The sequence below is a fragment of the Pleurodeles waltl genome, chromosome 2_2, assembly GCF_031143425.1.
Source record: "Pleurodeles waltl isolate 20211129_DDA chromosome 2_2, aPleWal1.hap1.20221129, whole genome shotgun sequence".
In the NCBI taxonomy this organism is placed as follows: Eukaryota; Metazoa; Chordata; class Amphibia; order Caudata; family Salamandridae; genus Pleurodeles; species Pleurodeles waltl.
The window spans coordinates 873,594,173-873,612,223 of NC_090439.1; the positions used below are offsets into that span (position 1 = coordinate 873,594,173).

At 46.0% G+C, this 18,051-nt stretch overlaps 1 protein-coding gene across 3 annotated transcripts in view; it reads left to right on the plus strand.

The window, feature by feature from the left end:
- Positions 1-18,051, plus strand: part of VPS13B (vacuolar protein sorting 13 homolog B) — a 2,423,697-nt gene that overhangs the window by 459,185 nt on the left and 1,946,461 nt on the right. For all 3 annotated transcript variants that reach the window (XM_069220546.1, XM_069220545.1, XM_069220547.1), the window contains exon 15: positions 8,382-8,576. In XM_069220546.1, coding sequence (XP_069076647.1) covers positions 8,382-8,576 — 195 coding nt within the window. The remainder of the gene's footprint in view (positions 1-8,381; positions 8,577-18,051) is intronic.

The window sequence follows — 18,051 nt, forward strand, 5'->3', positions numbered from 1 at the left end:
ACATAGAAAATGAAATAGCGTTAACTGCTTTGCTGGACATGATGACTTGCTAGACTAATGCATCCACTTCCAAGATTTGTGTTTGATCACGTGGTTGCAAGTTCAAATCCTTGCTGTACCATTCAACTTCTCATCCTCCCTAGGTTGCTAAAATGAGTACCATCGAGTTGGGTGCCATAAGCGCCCATTATACAGTGTCAGGATAACCACAAGTGAACCCTTACTTTATACATGCATATTGTAAGTTATTTAATGTATTGGTTCTTTGCAAATAGGCCCAGGACCCATCTTCTAAAGTTGCATTCACTGTAATACTTACTTCTGGAGCACCTTTCACACATTTATACATCTATTTTAGTGCTTAATTTGTGCTGGTGTTTGCCGCTGCTCGACACAGGTACTTATTCTAAACACCAGTATGTAGTTGAGAGTCTACCACCGGGGTGGTGCAGTGTGTCTATGTATGTTAAGTAGAGGTAATCGGTGGAGCGTTTGCCTATTTCATATACTTTTGTAATATTCCTAACAACTAATAATTTCAAGCTATCCCAATAGCTTAAAGTAACCTGGAATAGTCAAAAATCACACTTGCTTGAGTTTCATGATTAGTAAGTACTACTGGCAATCAGTAACTGTGGTGGTAACAGCTGCAGTGGACTCCTGTGGAATAACTTTGACCTTGGCACTTACTTTTTTTTTAAAAATTTAAACAAATTAAGTACTGCTTTGGTCATATTATAAAACACTTTAATAGACAAAATAATTATGGGTAATAACACTAAGCTAACTTTCCATGCCACTCTAATTAGCAGATGGCCCTCTCATAGGCATAGAAGAGAAATGATTGCGATAGGAAACACTGTAATGACAACACAGCATCCATTGATGCAATCTAATTCCAAGTCAGTGCGAGAAGCCATGCCATGAACAGTTTATGGAAATAATGAAGGGTTACAATAATATGAGAAGCTATTTCCTCAGGAAGACATTCACAATTATCTGAGGAAGCCAGTGACCACGAAGCACATGGTGGCAGGATTGATGTTCAAATAAACAGCTAAATGACAGATCATTATTGGCTGGAGCAAATATATATATATATTTTTTGGAGTGATGCAATTGAACTATAGAATCAATGATATGTAATAACTTATAGAACCTTAAAGTGGGATACTGAAATAACAGGTGCTACAAGAAGACAATTCATTATTGAGGTTTATGGATTGGTAATGAGAATGCTCTATGGCATATATGGATGTAGATAGACATTCTCTGCGTACTCCTGCCATCTAGTGTTGGGTCTTGAGTTTTGCAAGTTGTTTTTCTTTCAAGAAGTATTTTCGAGTCACAGGATTGAGTGACTCCTCCTTCTCAGTGATACTCCTCATGGGTATCGACTCCTTTGTAAGATTGTTTTCTCTCTGTCGTCTGGTTCGGACATGCGTGTCTTCGCTCCGTCTTTCGACTTGCTTTGGTTCAAAATCTTTCCTTCCAGCTTCGCCTAATCTATGGTATTATTTCTCGATTGTGGTTTCCCATCTTCACGTTTGTCTCCTCTTGTTGGTCCGGGCACCGACCACGCTCCCTCAGGGGCAACCACCCCTGTTTCGAGCCTACTTCACCACATGGCACCGAAGAGTATGCTGAGCTGATGGAACGGACGCTGTTTCATTTCTGTCCTCTGTGCAACTTGAAATTTCACCATACCGACCAACATATGGTGTGTAACCTGTGCCTCTCCCCGTTCCGCAAGAAGCAAGTGTTGCAAATCCTTCTGGTAGAAGAAGACCCTTCAGAACCAAGGAGCTTGTCGGTTGGAGATGGCGCTCAAGAGTCCGGACAACACCCTGGACATCTTTATGGAGGAACACACCCAGGAGGAACCAGAACAAGAGGAGACCTTCTCCATCCAGGACTCCTACGTCCAATCGGATATCGAAAGCCATGGGGTAACATCTGCACAACCAGTGAGTACCGTGGCCCCTCCTAAGACTGTTAAAAAGCTCCTTCTAGAGGTCAGTGGACCTCCACTGCCACTAGGTCATAGTCGGACCTGAAAAACTGTTTCAGCTGCCCCGCCCTCCGACACCTCTCCGAAAATAGTCGAGACCAATACCCCATCTTCGGCTTCGACCTCCGGCACCTTAGTCCGAGGCACTTTGATCCGAACTTCGGCTCTGAGTACTTCAGTGCAGACCTGAACAGCTAACACCTCCACCTCAGTGCTGATGAAGTGTACTGAAAGCATTGGTGCCAAAAACCACAGAGACAAGATCTTCAGACCAGAAGGCCAGTCTTCAACTACGCCTTCATCTGTGGTACCCATTTTGGAGGTCATGAATGCTCAACAGCACCCTCTTCATATCCAGGAGGGTACAGGGAACATTATTGCTTCCCCCCGTACTTTTCAAGAGGAAATTATCCTTCGAAGAGGCTTTGGACATTTCTCTATTTCCAGAGAAGGTTACTAAGGACAAGGCTTCCTCCACACATACCAAACCTCACCCACCTCTTCCTTCTCCACCTTCTCTACTTCCTCCTTCCCCTGCTTCTCCTCCACCTCCCACCCCTCCTCTTTCACCCCCTCACCTACTACAGGAGATGTTTTCACTCAGGGATCCCCTATATACACTGGGGATGATTTGGGTGGGACTGCAGGACCCAGATCTATGTGACATGTACAACCCTGTACCCATGTTGATTAACAACCCAGATTTGTACCTCGCACGACCCTCTCTACGAAAGGATAGCACATCCTATCAACGGGTAGTAACTCGCCTTCCATAATGTTGAGCTGCATATGGATCCAATCGAACAGGACTTCCAGTTTGATACACTTACAACCACACACAGGGATATATTGTTACATCCCTTTTTCCCTGGCATGCTTGTGTCACGCAGGCAAAATTCTTAAAGAACCTGTCCGCTCTAGGGTTATCACCCCTAGAGTAGATAAGAAATATAAGTCTGCTCCCACTGACCTGCTATATATCAGGTCCCAGGTCCCTCCAGACTCCACAGTGGCCAGCACTGAACAGAAAAGGTCCAATACTCAGGCCACAGGGAACTCCCCTCCCACAGATAAGGGGGAGTAAAAACTGGATCCTGCCGGCAAAAGGGTGGCTGCCCAGGCAGCCATTCATTGGTGTATTACCTATTCACATGCCTTGCTAGCGAGATATGACCTGGCCCACTGGGATGAGATGGAGGAGCGCCTCCAATTTCTCCCAGGTGAGCACCAAAAAAGATTATTGCAGCAAGGCAAACAATCACAAATAATTATATCTTCTGTGCCCTAGATGCTGCAGATACAGCTGCATGCAATATTGTATGTTAATAAGGAGACAGGTATGGCTTTGATGCTCTGGGTTCAAACTAGCAGTCCAGCAGGTGTTGCCCAAGATGCCCTCCAATAAGGAGCACCTTTTTGGTCCTCAAGTGGACTCCACCCTTGAGAAACTAAAAAAAAGATACAGATACCACAAAAGCCATGGGTGCTTTTCAGCCCCCCTCACAAAGGGGCAATTTTCATCACCCCACATTCAGAGGTGGTTACAAATTGACAGCCTCAGAGGCGTCTACTTCCCAGCCCAGACAGCCTTCAGCCTCATGTTGTAGGGGTTTCTTCAGGGGAGCCAATAGAGGCAATAACCAACATAGAGGTAAGAGCACCTCCACCGAGGCTCTACCTCTGCTGCAAAGCAGTGACTACCTCCAGTTTCCCCCCACCCACTCCACAACCATCGGGGGACGAATTCAACATTTGCATCCAGAATTGGTCAACATCGCCATGGGCCAATGGGTCCTTTCCATTATTGTATTGTATTGTATTGAGTTATTTATAAAGCGCATTCCGGCAAGAAGCTTCGAAGCGCTAAACTGAGCAAGTAAACAGGAGAACAAAGTGCTCCTCCAAAAAAGACAGCGTGCCTATTGCGAAAAAAGCCAAGTTTTCAGATTTTTTTCTAAAAATGGTGTGGGTGGCTGTTTGACGAAGCGCAAGAGGTAGTGCATTCCATAGCCTTGCAGCTTCTACCGAAAACGCACGGTCCCCCCATCTAGCCCTATTGCATCGGGGAATCGCGATCATATGTTTGGAAGAGGATCTCAAATTTCTGGTAGGTTGGTATTGTCGCAGGGTAGACTTCAGATATTCGCAACCCTCAAACTGTAAAGCTCTATGAGTTAAGCAGAGACTCTTGAAAATAATTCTCTTATTAATAGGTAGCCAATGTAGTAATTTCAAACTGCTACTGGCAGAAGAGGACTGGGGGAGATTCAAAATCAGGCGGGCCGCCGTATTCTGAATGGACTGTAATTTGCCAAGGGAAGTTTTATTGGCATTTAACAAAAGTGCATTGCAGTAATCTAGTCTAGAAGTGACGAGCCAGCACGACCGGCGTTCTTAAGTCTTCCTCCAAAAAGTGCATGATTTTCCTAAGAGTTTTTTGGATACAAAAGCAGACTTTGACAATTTGGTTGATCTGTAGATTAAAGGAAAGAGAAGTGTCAAATATAATGCCAAGATTTTTGGCAGAAAGACTGGGTGAAGGGCATCCCCCACAGGCTTCTGGCCACCAACTGCTGTCCCAGGGAATATTATTACATCCAAAACACATAATAATGGTCTTATCCCCATTAAGTTTAAGCCAATTGCTGGCCATCCAGTTATTGATTGCTGCCATGCAGAGTCGAGATTTCTCTCTGGATTTTTCCCAGTTGCGAGATACAGGAATAATCAACTGAGTATCATCAGCATAGGATACGATGTGGAAACCGAAAGAGCGTACCAGGCCCGCTAGGGGCGCCATATACAAATTAAAAAGGGTAGGGCTGAGGGATGACCCCTGCGGCACTCCACAAGGAAGTTGAAAGGGGGAGGCACGATGCTCACCACAGGCCACTGTAATGGTTCTATCAGCTAGAAAAGATCTAAGTAGTTTCCAAGCTTTGCCCCTCACTCCAGCCTGATGGAGGTGCCGAAGTAAGATGAGAGGAGAGATGGTATCAAATGTGACAGTCAAGTAAAACTAGAATTGTGCCCTCTCCCATATCCCCCCCTTCTGCGGATTATATCCGAAGTAGAGATTAAAGCCGATTCGGTGCTGTGAGCACGGCGGAAACCATGTTGGGAGGGGTCCAGCCTTCCGTTTGCTTGAAGGAACTCAGCGAGCTCCAACGCGGTTCTTGTCTGGAGCTTATTACCACTCTTCCAAATATTCCCCCTCACACTACCAGACTATTCCAAGAGCATCTCACACTTATTAAAGAAGTTCAGTCCCTTCTTCTCAAAGGGACCACCAAGATTGTCCCATACGACAACAGCGAGCAGGAGTATATTCCGTATACTTTCTCATTCCCAAAAAATAAGTCTCTCTCATACCTATTCTGGACCTTAGACCATTAAACCAGTACATTCTCTCAGAACACTTTATCATGGTTACTGTTCGACGTAATTCCGCTTCTACAGCAAGGCGACTTTATGATGGCCCTAGATCTAAGGGACGCCTACTTCCTTCCATATCCCCATCCACCCTGCACACCAAAAATACCTAAGATTCTTGGTTGCAGGCAAACATTACCAGTTCAAAGTCCTGCCTTTTGGAGTCACAGCTGCTCCCAGTCTTCACAAAGTGCTTAGCAGTAGTCACTGCACATCTCGGAAGGCAAAACATCCACGTATTCTCTTACGTAGATGACTGGCTCATCAAAGCCAGCACATTACGACAGTGCCATTATCACACTCAGATAACAGTGGGCCTGCTTCACACAGTGGGATTCACAATTACCTTTATGAAATCCCATCTACAACCTCTTCAGGTACAGCCCTATCTAGGAGCTATTCTCAATGCAGGGTTGGGGCTAGCATACCCCAACCTGGCCTGAGTTCAGAGTTTCAGTCTCTTCTCCCCCACGTTTCAGGAGAACCACACATACAGTCAGGACTATCATACGCCTATTAGGGATGATGGCGTTCTGCATTGCCATTATTCCCTATGCAGACTCCACATGTGTCCCCAACTGCAGTGTCCGTCACATCAGTGGTCTCAGGCACATGGTCACCTGGAGGATCTAGTGTTGTTAGACTGCCATACTCGCCGCTCTCTGCAATGGTGGAAAACTACCAACTTGTTGAAACCTTTTCTGAACCCTTTGCCTCAGGTTATTCTGACCACAGACGCATCACTGATGGATTGGGGGCGCTCATTTTCAAGGCCTCTCACTACAGGGCCCATGGGATCTCAGTCACCAATCCCTACATATCAGTTACCTCAAGCTTCAGGCAGTCTTTCTGACCCTAAAAGTATTTCTTCATCACCTGTCTCACAAGGTTTTCTTAGTTTGCACGGACAAGTTGACAGCCATGTATTAGTTACAGAAACAGGGGGAAACATTCGTCCCAATTGTCACAGCTCTCTCAACCAATATGGAAGTGTGTTCTTCACCACCACATTCACCTGGTGGCAGAGTATCTCCCAGGAACGGGCAAGACTTTGTAGACCTGCTCAGCAGGATGCTGCAACAAGTCTGCAAATTGGAACTCCACCTGCAAGTCCTTTAAAAGTACTTCCTAAGGTGGGGAACTCCTCTGATAGACCTTTTCACCTCGGCAAAAAAACGCAAAATGCCAAAGTTTCACCTTCAGGTATTCACACCCTTTAACCAAGGACAACGCTGTATGGATGAACTAGTCAGGCATATTTGCTCCTGCTTTTCCACCCCACTCACCGTTGTCCTTGTTGCTCCCACTTGTGCGTGTCAGTCATGGTTCACCAGACTTCTGGACCTATCAGTAGTTCCCCACAAGAATGTCCCCAAGAACCTTCTCACTCAAAATCAAGGACAGATCAGACATTCAGACCCTAGGTTACTCAACCTTGCGATATGGCTCCTGAAGTCATAGAATTTGGTTACTTAGGATTGCCTGCGGATTGTATGGACATTCTCAGGGAAGCTCGTAGACCCACAACTAGAGCATGCTATGCTGCAAAATGGAAATGTTTTGTTTGCTACTGCCAGACCAAACATATTGACCCCATCAAAGCTACTGTTCAAGACATCATTTGTTATCTGCTCCATTTACAAAAAACAGATTTAGCTTACACTTCGATTCGCCTACATCTCGTAGCAATAGCTGCATATCCACAGAACAGGCAACATAGTTCTTTGTTCACAATCCCGGTCATTAAAGCTTTCATGGAAGGTCTTAAAAGGGTCATTCCACGCAGGGTACCTCTTGTACCATCCTGGAACCTCAATATTGTGCTTATCAGGCTCATGGGCCCTCCTTTTGAGCCACCTCATTCATGTCCTCTTCAATACCTTTCTTGGAATATAACTTTCTTAGTTGTCATCACATTGCTCAGGCGTGTTAGTAAGCTCCAGGCCCTAACCCTGGAAGAAGCTTTCTTCCAAATTCATATTCGCACAAACCAGAAGTTCCTTTCTAAAGTGGTTTCACAATTCCAGCAAGTCAGTGTAGGTCAAGCTGTGTTTTGAACAATTTTCCAGTCAACTGCAACTCCCATAGGCCAGCCACCACTTTTTTTGGAGGGACTGCTTTACAGTCTATGCAGAGCATGTTTTTTTACAGCCACATATGTAATCGAACAGAAAATGTTACTTACCCAGTAAGCAGCTGTTTGTGGCATGGAGTGCTGTAGATTCACACGTGCCCTCCCTCCTCCCCGGACGCCGGTGACCGTTTCAGTTACTTTATACTTGTATATAGTTGTACATATGTAGTTACATTTGCATGGACATCTTTCTTTATATTTTCTGTACATTCCTTTTCTCACCCACCTCCGGGTAAAACAAACAAACAAAGGAGTCGGTGCCCATGAGCAGTATCACCATGAAGGAGGAGTCACTCAATCCCGTGACTCAAAAATGCTTCTTCGAAGAAAAATATCTTGCAAGGCTCCGAACCCAACACTAGATGGCAGGAGTAGGCAGAGTATGTGAATCTAAAGCACTACATGCCACGAACAGATGCTTGCTGGGTAAGTAACATTTTCCTAATTGGTCACTGCCTATAAAATAAATGTGTTTTTACTATAATTTTTTTGTCTCTACTAGGATGTCTAATAAAAATAGATGTATACATTTGAGAAAGGTGTGCTCTGAATTATGTTTTTATTTTAAGTGAGCAATTAGTGTTATTACTTTTCGCAGAATTGTGCTAGTACTCTAAAATAATAAAAAGATTAGACAACTGGCAATCTCGTCTTCAGCAAACACATTTTGTCAGACATTTCCATGCCTTGACTCAGAGTCTGAAGTTCTTGACAGGATAAATCACGGTATAGAATTTCTTTGTGGAGTCGAGTGTATTTCAAAATATGCTGTGCCTGTGTGACATATATAGTTTTACTTTCCAGCTCACCAGTGGTTTCCTAAATGCTGCAACTTTTCAACCTGTACGACCTTTACCTGCTATTCAAATAATGGTGGACAAAATCAATCTAGAACATTCGGAGCCAATGTATACAGAGCAGCTGGTACAGACAGTCAGCAGTCTCAGTCAACCCTCTGACAACCTGCTTCATCACTGCTACGTTCATTGCTACCTAAAGGTAAACCCAAGATGTAATTCATAGTGTTTAAACTGTGGACTTTGTATAAGTCATGCAGCTCTGTAACGTGATAGGCATTATCTGTATTCAATTAAAAGTGAAGAATGGTATATTAAAATATCATTTAAGTGAGAACCAACAGAAAACTCTTAAACTGAACATGTGAGTCTTAAAATAAGAATTGTTGGGAGTTTCATTTATCCAGTATTGGATCTTTCATAAATTCACATGCTTGAATCATCCCCGTCGTCGAAGTGGGAGTCCCACGGTACATAAAATAGCAATAAATAATAAATATTTTTTTTTTGCCATAGGCTATAATGGAGCCAGTACTTGCTCACATAGCCTATCCATGTCCTTTTGTGAAAGGACCCAAACCTGCCTGCTGTCCAATCAGGCACCAGCACCCTCTAGAACCTTCTCCAGAGAAGCTCCCTTCCTCAGATTTTCTACCGCACGTCGTGTGAAGGGAGTCTCCCTGAGCTCTGCTCAGTTTATCTTCTACTTCAGAACTTTTTCTCTCAAAAGAGTTGAAAATATGTCAGATTCTTCTAGGAAAGGCCTTTTCCGCCCTTGCAAGACCTGTGGAAAGAAAAGGCTCCATGTGGATGACCCACATAAAGACTGTTTGTATTGTCTCTACCCAAAACACCAGGTTAAGGACTACAAAATATGTCGCACCTTCTCCACAAAGACCCTCCGAGACCGTGAGGGCAGGCTCCTGACATGGTTACAGGCCAAATCCTGTACTTCAGGTGAGGAGAGTGGGTCAGAGAGGCCACACAAAAGGTCCAGATCTGAGGACCTAGGCCACACAGAAAAATCCAGGAAGAGGCAGAAATCACATCATGGGAAGGGCTTACAGACTTCAGTCTCCTCTGAGCCTTCCTCTCCTCTTCAAAAGAAGGAGTCCTACCGTCTATCTCCTTCCTCAGAGCCTTCCACTTCTGGAAAAATGACTCTAAAAATTAGATCGACGACAACACCGTCGACGACCGTGACGACGACGATGGTACCAACACCTACCGTCTCCGCTACATCGTCGACGAGACCGTCGTCAGTGTCGACGACCTTAACATCGACGGTAAGGGATCCGATCCCCTCTCTCAAAACTCCATCGACGAGTACAGTAAAAACATCGTCGGTTGCAACACCGTCGACGACTGCCCCGTCGACTATAACGTCAGCGACGCCATTGTCATCGGCGCTTTCGCCATCGGCGGGGACACAGTCAAAGAAGCTACCGTCGACGACACTACCGTCGGCGAAACCATCGTCGGCGAAACCATCGTCAGCGACACCACCGTCGGCGAGACCACCGTCGACGGAAAAATCTATACCATTCACGGCTGCATCAACTTTCACGCCATCGACAGCAGTGGTGCCTAGTAGACAGGTTGAGGCCACTCCTACCTCTTCCAGGTCTCCAGATCTCCGAGCCCTGGTCAGGATCAGATCTCTACCTGCACCGGACATTTATCCAACCGACACATCTCCAAACAAGGTGTCGGCTTTAGTACCCAGTCATCTTCTTGACTGGGAGGAATCTGACGAAGGTCCTTTCGGAGATGCACATAGCCCCTCGCAGCTCCATGTCAAATACCAAGATGAGGATGAAGAGGATGAGTATGAACAATATCAACCATATTACTCTCATCAGGAGCAATATTACGAAACACGAGAGCCTCAACACAGAGATACCGTACAAATGCCTTCCTCCTTAATCCAGGATTTACAATCCATGCTTCAGGATTATAGGAGAAGGTTCCCAGCGGAAGATCAACCACCAGCGCCGGTTTTTCCGGTGACACCAGTTAATGCTCCTCCTCCTCCAGCTACTCCAAGATTGACATCCCACTCGGTGTTAGTTGCACCCCCCCGAGATGAAGGTTCCACTTCAGGGGAAGAGGAACAAGAAGAAGGAGAAATTTCCACTCCACAACATCCTACCGAGGAATGGGATGATTACTTGGCCCCCACTCCTTCGCCACCACCTCCTCACCCCTCTGATTCTCCGCCCGAGGACATAGGTGGTTTTCATAATCTTATGGACAGAGCTGCGGTACGTTTCCACCTTCCAACATCTGTCTCCCAGTCGGAATGTTTCCTACATGATTGCAAGGAGCAATCACGGAAGTCGGTACGGTCCATTCCGATTATTGATTTCATATGGAGCGAGGGCACAAAGATTATGCGAAACCTGGCTACGGTTCCTCCAGTTCCACAAAAACTGGATAAAAAATACAAGGCAACCCAAGATTCCCCGGCATGCCTTACTGGCCATCCAAAGCCTGACTCAGTCATCTCACAGGATGCTCAAAGACACTCTAAAAATCCATCAACGCCTATCTCTACTCCTCCAGACAAGGAAGGTCGCAGACTTGACAATATAGGCAAGAGATTCTCCTCCATGTCTGCAATACACTGTCAGGGCAGCAAATTCTTTAGCGATTTTAGGCCGATATGACCGCCAAATGTGGTCCGACATGCAACCTTTCCTGGACCTCATCCCGGAAAATAAACAGGCAGAGGCACGAAAGATCCTACAGGAAGGTGAGCGTACGTCGGAAGAAATTATCGACTGCGCTCTTGACATAGCCTCTACTGGTTTCCGCCAACTAGCGGGTGCCGCGGTCTTACGACGACAAGGTTGGCTTAAGGCCACATTTTTTAGACCAGAAGTGCAGTCCTGAATCCTAGACATGCCTTACGATGGCGAATCTCTATTTGGCAAACATGTGGATGACGCACTTCAAGCCATCAAGACGGACACAGACACCGCCAAGTCCCTGGGTACCCTACAGTACCAGAAACAGCCCTTTCGAGGGGCTAGAGGAAGAGGTTTCACCTCATTTCGAGGTTCCTTCCATAGACAATACCAGCAATCCCAGTACAGGCCTTCATACCACCGGCAGTACAGGCAATCATCCACTGCCTCCTATACCAGACAAGGAGGTAAACGAAGGCAGGGTTCGCAATCCAGAGATCAACCCAGAAAACAATGATCTTCTACAGGCACCGGCTATGCTCCCCCAATGCCCACAACATCGGCAAATAGGAGCCAACATTTCCAACTTCATCCAAGAGTGGAAGAAAATAACATCAGACAGATGGGTGCTGGATTTAGTGACAAGAGGTCATACCCTGGAATTCACACAAAAGCCACCACTTCACCCACCAACATCAAGCAGGTCTCTCCATCTTCGTCTGCTTCAAGCGGCAGTCTTCAGCCTTCTGGCCAAAGGGGCTATAGAGGCAGTTCCTCTGCAACAACGGGGTCTCGGATTCTACTCCCGGTTTTTCCTCATAAGGAAGAAGTCGGGAGAGTGGCGTCCTATACTAGACCTCAGGAAACTCAACAAGTTCCTTCGAAAACAATCCTTCAGAATGATCACACTGTCAGATATCTTGCACCTCTTGAATCCTGGAGATTTTATGACAACTCTAGATCTCCAGGACGCCTACTTCCATATTCCAATACACCAAAAGCATCGCAAATATCTCTGTTTTACAGTAGCCGGTGCCCATTATCAGTTCAGAGTCCTACCATTTGGCCTCAGATCAGCTCCGAGAATCTTCACGAAATGCCTTGCCCCAGTCGCAGCCTCCCTCAGAAGCAAGGGTTTCCAGGTGTTCCCATACCTGGACGACTGGTTCATAAAAGCTCTGTCATCTCTACTAGCCTCCAAAGCCACAAACACCTGCCTAAAACTATTCAACAGTTTGGGTCTAACAGTGAACCTACAGAAGTCAGTTGTGCTTCCCGCACACAGGAGAGTTTTCCTGGGAGCAGAATTAGACACTATCCAAAAAAAGGCATATCTTACCCTAGCAAGGCAGCAGAGGCTGACCCAATTGGCTGTCACAATCTCCGCAAGGAGGTTCGTTTCAGTACGACTATTCAAATCGCTTCTGGGCATGATTTCCTCAGCCATAGTCCTAGTACGGCTAGCAAGACTCAAAATGAGGCCGCTGCAAGAAGAATTGCAACTTCAATGGACCCAGTCGCAAGGATCCTTCGACGACTTAATAACTATCACACCAAAGATTCGGCAGGCGTTAGAATGGTGGTCTCACATCAACCACCTCTCCCACGGTCTAACTTTTCTGGCACCAATAACAGATTTAGTCATCACCACGGACGCCTCCTTGGAAGGATGGGGAGGCCATTTACAGGACATGCGCATTCAAGGCAGATGGTCCAAGCTCCAAAAAGAGATGCAGATAAACCTGTTGGAGGTGAAGGCGATTCATCTCACGCTCAAAGCTTTTCTGCCACGCATCGCAGGATCATCAGTGTTAGTCAGAACAGACAACACAACAAGCATGTTCTACATCATCAAGCAGGGAGGAACAAGATCCCTCTCCCTCTCAAGAGAAGCTCAGTCTCTCTGGAACTGGCTCACACTGAACAACGTCCGCCTCAGGGCAGAGCACCTGGCTGGGGTCAACAATGCTCTAGCGGACTCTCTCAGCCGGACAGACGACAACTGTCACGAGTGGGAACTCAACCAGACCATACTCGAGGACATCTTCCAACGATGGGGTCGGCCGATCCTAGACTTGTTCGCCACCAATCTGAACGCCAAATGCCAGTTTTACGCCAGTCGATACCCACTCCCGGGATCGTGGGGAAATGCTCTTTTGATAAGATGGTCCGGGATCTTTGCATACGCTTTTCCCCCCATTCCACTGATTCCCAGGCTCCTCAGGAAAATGAAAACCGAATGCTGCAGGATCATTCTCATAGCCCCCAAGTGGCCGAGGCAGTACTGGTACACGGAGCTCCTACTCCAGTCAGTAGCCAATCTAGTCCGCCTCCCTTGCAACCACAATCTTCTAACGAAGAATCAGGGTCTCATCTTACATCCCGACCCAACTTCACTACACTTGCATGCTTGGCTCCTTAGTACAGAGAGTTCCAAGATATGAACATTGATCAAGAATGTAGGCTCATATTATCTAAGGCACGAGCAGAGAGCACGAACAAGACATACAAACTCAAATGGAAGAGATTCTGTGTTTGGTGCTCTCAGAACAATTTTCACCCATTTCAGATTAATCCTGAGCAAATTCTTTCTTACCTGCTCTCCCTCTCCAAAGCTGGTCTTTCCCATGCATCAGTCAAGATTCACCTGGCAGCTATAGCCTCTTACAGACGATCGGCTGACATGCCGTCTATCGGCTCAACCAGAGTCATCAAACAGTTTATGAAAGGGCTGTTCCGCACCTTTCCTCCGGTACGCTTACCTCCGCCAGAGTGGCATCTTAATATTGTTCTCTCGCAACTCATGAAAGCTCCTTTTGAGCCCATTCATAGGGCGGAACTCAAGTACATCACCTGGAAAGTGTCAACCTTGCTCGCTCTCACCTCTACCAGGAGAGTCAGTGATATACAGGCGTTCACTACTAAAGAACCCTTTTTAGTTTTCTCTGAGGACTTTGTTATGCTCCGAACCAATCCCAAATATATTCCCAAAGTTCCATCTTTTTTCCACCTCAATGAACCCGTTATTCTACGAACCTTTTTTCCAAACCCTACTACGATAGCAGAGAGAACTATCCACTCTTTGGACATCAAACGATGCCTAAAGTTTTACCTGCAAAGTACCAAGCACATCAGAAAATCAGACCAACTCCTAGTATCTTATTCTCTGGGATGTCGGGGAACAGGAGTAACCAAGGCCACTATAGCCCGATGGATTTCTTCAACAATCCAATTTTGTCACACCAAGGCAGGAAAACCCTTGACTAGGCACCCGAGAGCCCACTCCACAAGAGCAGTCTCCACATCGGCTGCTTTGTTTCAAGGTATTGCCCTTGATAAAATTTGCCAGGCTGCGACATGGAAAACTACGCACTCCTTTACGCAGCACTATTGTTTGGAGTCATCACAAAGAACAGACTCCCTAGTAGGACAAGCTGTGCTACGCCATCTCTTTCATTAAGGTGAGACTTTTCCTTAGTTATAGTCATATGGTTTGAGATGCAAATAACCATGTTTCTATTATGCTTCCATGTGAATATGTAAGGTGTATGTATGTACTTATGAATGTGTATACATATATATGTATATATATATTTATGTCGGTATTTACAGCATGAATTTTACTATATATATATATATATATACACGTACTTAAAGTATCTGTATTCCTTTGTAACTCACGGTCAGAAATGTATGAGTTTACTATTATTATTATTATGATTATTATTATTTATATTTGAGATAGAGGGTCTTCCTGCTCGCACCCTCCACCCACGCTGGATACAATGTTTATCAACCATACTGCTGTCTATTCAGATTCAAGCATGTGAATTTATGAAAGATCCAATACTGGATAAGAAACCAAGTTACTTACCTGTAACTACAGTTATCCAGTATTGGTATCTTTCATAAATTCACATGCGACCCACCCTCCTCCCCTTTGATGCTCGCATTTCCTCTCAGGTTTTAATTTTTCACACTCGTGCTGGAAAATCTGAGGAAGGGAGCTTCTCTGGAGAAGGTTCTAGAGGGTGCTGGTGCCTGATTGGACAGCAGGCAGGTTTGGGTCTTTTCACAAAAGGACATGGATAGGCTATGTGAGCAAGTGCCGGCTCCATTATAGCCTATGGCAAAAAAAAAATTATTTATTATTTATTGCAATTTTATGTACCGTGGGACTCCCACTTCGACGACGGGGATGATTCAAGCATGTGAATTTATGAAAGATACCAATACTGGATAACTGTAGTTACAGGTAAGTAACTTATTTTCTTCTTGCGAGTTACTGTATTTCAGGATACCAGTGTACCTAGGAAGGCTGTGATTTCTGCAAGGTGCCATATTGTCTCTTCAAAGTTTTTCTCTTGCATGCTAACTTGCTTTTGGTTTGATAGGATAAACTCACGCACAAATAGCATCTTTTGAAATCTGCAGATCACATAAAATAATGTGTATGATATACAAGTCTAGTGAAGGCGATTACCTTCTGCTGCCTCGGTTTGTGTCGGCCCCTCAAAGCTGATTCGGCATTTCTCTTAAACTCTGGCCCAGAACCAAGGAAGCAGCTATACAGAGATGGCGGCAGCAGCCGCTTTCTGTGGGTCATCTGCACCCTTTTAGATGCACATCTGCGAAACGCACTCTGTTTCAGTGGTGCAGGTCTGATGATGGCTTGTAAGGCAGCAGTTTGGGAGCACAAGTGAGCAGGCCCATGGTAAACGACTGTGGGAAGTCCGTGAGCGAAATCAAGCAGAACTCAGTGGTTGGTGAGAAGGTTACTGAAAAACAAACTCACAAATCAGCTCCCTTGGCATGAAACGTGGCAAAAAACTCTGCCTGGTGTACCTAGCATCTGGCATTTTGTATGCTTTTAGTTAGTTACATCAATAACCCGATGTGAGCATCATACTCTCCCAGCACGCTTGCATTCCTGGGGTGGTCTGAGGAGCCTCCAGGCACATGAATAGGAGTGGTTGGACTTAGGTGGCCATATAGGGTAGTTCGAGCATCTGACATAGTTGGAACTGGAGGAACTGAACACGCTATGAGTTGCAGCATACATGCGTGGGCATCGATGATGGACTTCCAGCGCCCTCCGTGTACAGAAGGGTTGCCACGTTGTACTGAAAATCTGTCTTCCAACTAGTCAAAAATTACAAAGACTCCAGGATGCAATTAGTAAGGGATTTCCATACATGCATTTGACAACAGCACTTCTCAGGTGAACCTCCATTTTGGCCACAATTCTTCTTAACCTCGAAATTTCAATAACCTGCAAACAGGAATTCTCTGAAAGGCCAGACGCTGTATTTTGTAAAGAGCACACTACTTTTTTAATGTGATCCACCTTTAACCTCCTCCACTGTGTGCATACCTGGTCAGTGTGCCTGCCCTATTACAAATAATGTCATCATTTCCCTCACTGAAGACCCGGACACGGCCAAAAGGAACTTTCACGCAGGAATGGAAGCCGTCACCACCTAGATGAGGAAAAGCTGCCTCAAGCTCAACTCCGACAAGACAGAGATCATCATCTTCAGAAACGCCACCTCAGCTTGGGACGAGTCCTGGTGGCCCACATCCCTCAGACCCCCCAAACTCCCTGCATCGACTGAGCATGCCCGGAACTTAGGAATCATCCTCGACTCCTGCCTACCATGACCCTCCAGGTGAACTCTGTCACCTCCTCCTGCTGGCAAACTTTGGAAGATCTTCAGATGGATCCCAGCAGACTGTCGCAGGACAGTCACCCATGCCTTAGTCACAAGCAAGCTCGACTATGGCAACGCCCTGTACACCGGCACCTCAACTAGGAACATCAAAAAACGTCAACTCATCCAGAATGCCACCGCCAGACTCATTATGGACCTCCCTTGCCGAGAACACATCTCCCAACACCTGTGGACCCTCCACTGGCTAACGGTAGAGAAGAGAATCACCTTCAAGTTTTCCACCCACATGTACAAGGACTCACAAAACGCAGGACCAGCCTACCTGAACCATGTCTCCTTCCACACCCCTGCCAGATCCCTCAGCTTCACCCAGATGGCCCTGCCCACCGTCCCTCGCATCTGCAAAACCACAGTCAGAGGACGATCTTCCACCTACACTGCAGCAAAGAACTGGAACAACCTCCCCTTGCACCTTAGACAAAGCCCATTGCTCACCATCTTCAGGAAGAACCTCAAGACGTGGCTCTTCGGATGAGGCCCCTCCTCCCCCAGCACCTTGAGACCCTCACGGGTGAGTAGCCGTGCTTTACAAATACTGATTGATTGATCCCCCCAGACACCTTCAAACTCTCTCCTGCCTTAGTGAAAAGCAGACCAGCTGTTGGAAGCAATCGGTCTGTCATTCGCATTGGATTGCGTCCCCTTTAGGATTGTGCAGTGGCGACATGTACACTGATGCATTCTGTATAGCATTAGGGGCTGCACAAGTTTCTGCATCCCCTTCTGTAATAATAAAGTGCGCTGGTGGAGAAACACGCAGGCACACACCCTGTTGTGCCCCGGTGCTCTTTCTGTCAGGCAGCTCCAGAAAGGCCACCTCTTGTTCCTCGGGTCCTCCGGGCGTATCTTCAGTGGGCAGGATGAAATCCACTGTCAGATACAAAGTCAAACAAGCCTCCATGTACTCAAAAAAAAGTTCAGAAACCTACCCATTGCGGGACACGTGCAAATAAGTCTGTCTAAATAAATAATACATTAAAAAATATATATATATATGAGCCGCTGCACCACTTCAGGTGGGCAGTGTCAACTCCTATGGGTATTTTCTTCTTCTTGCTCGTACAGCTTTGCCCCTAAAAGAGCGATTCATGTAGGCATCGTTGACGCTGCCCTTTGGCCCCTAATTTACTTAAATGCACAGTGGCGTTCTTAAGCGTACATAGTAAACAAACATGCCACAGCGTACCTTACAATTGACCACAGAGAGAGTTGAACAAATGTGGAGCACCTTCAAAACGAGCACGGCAATTACTCA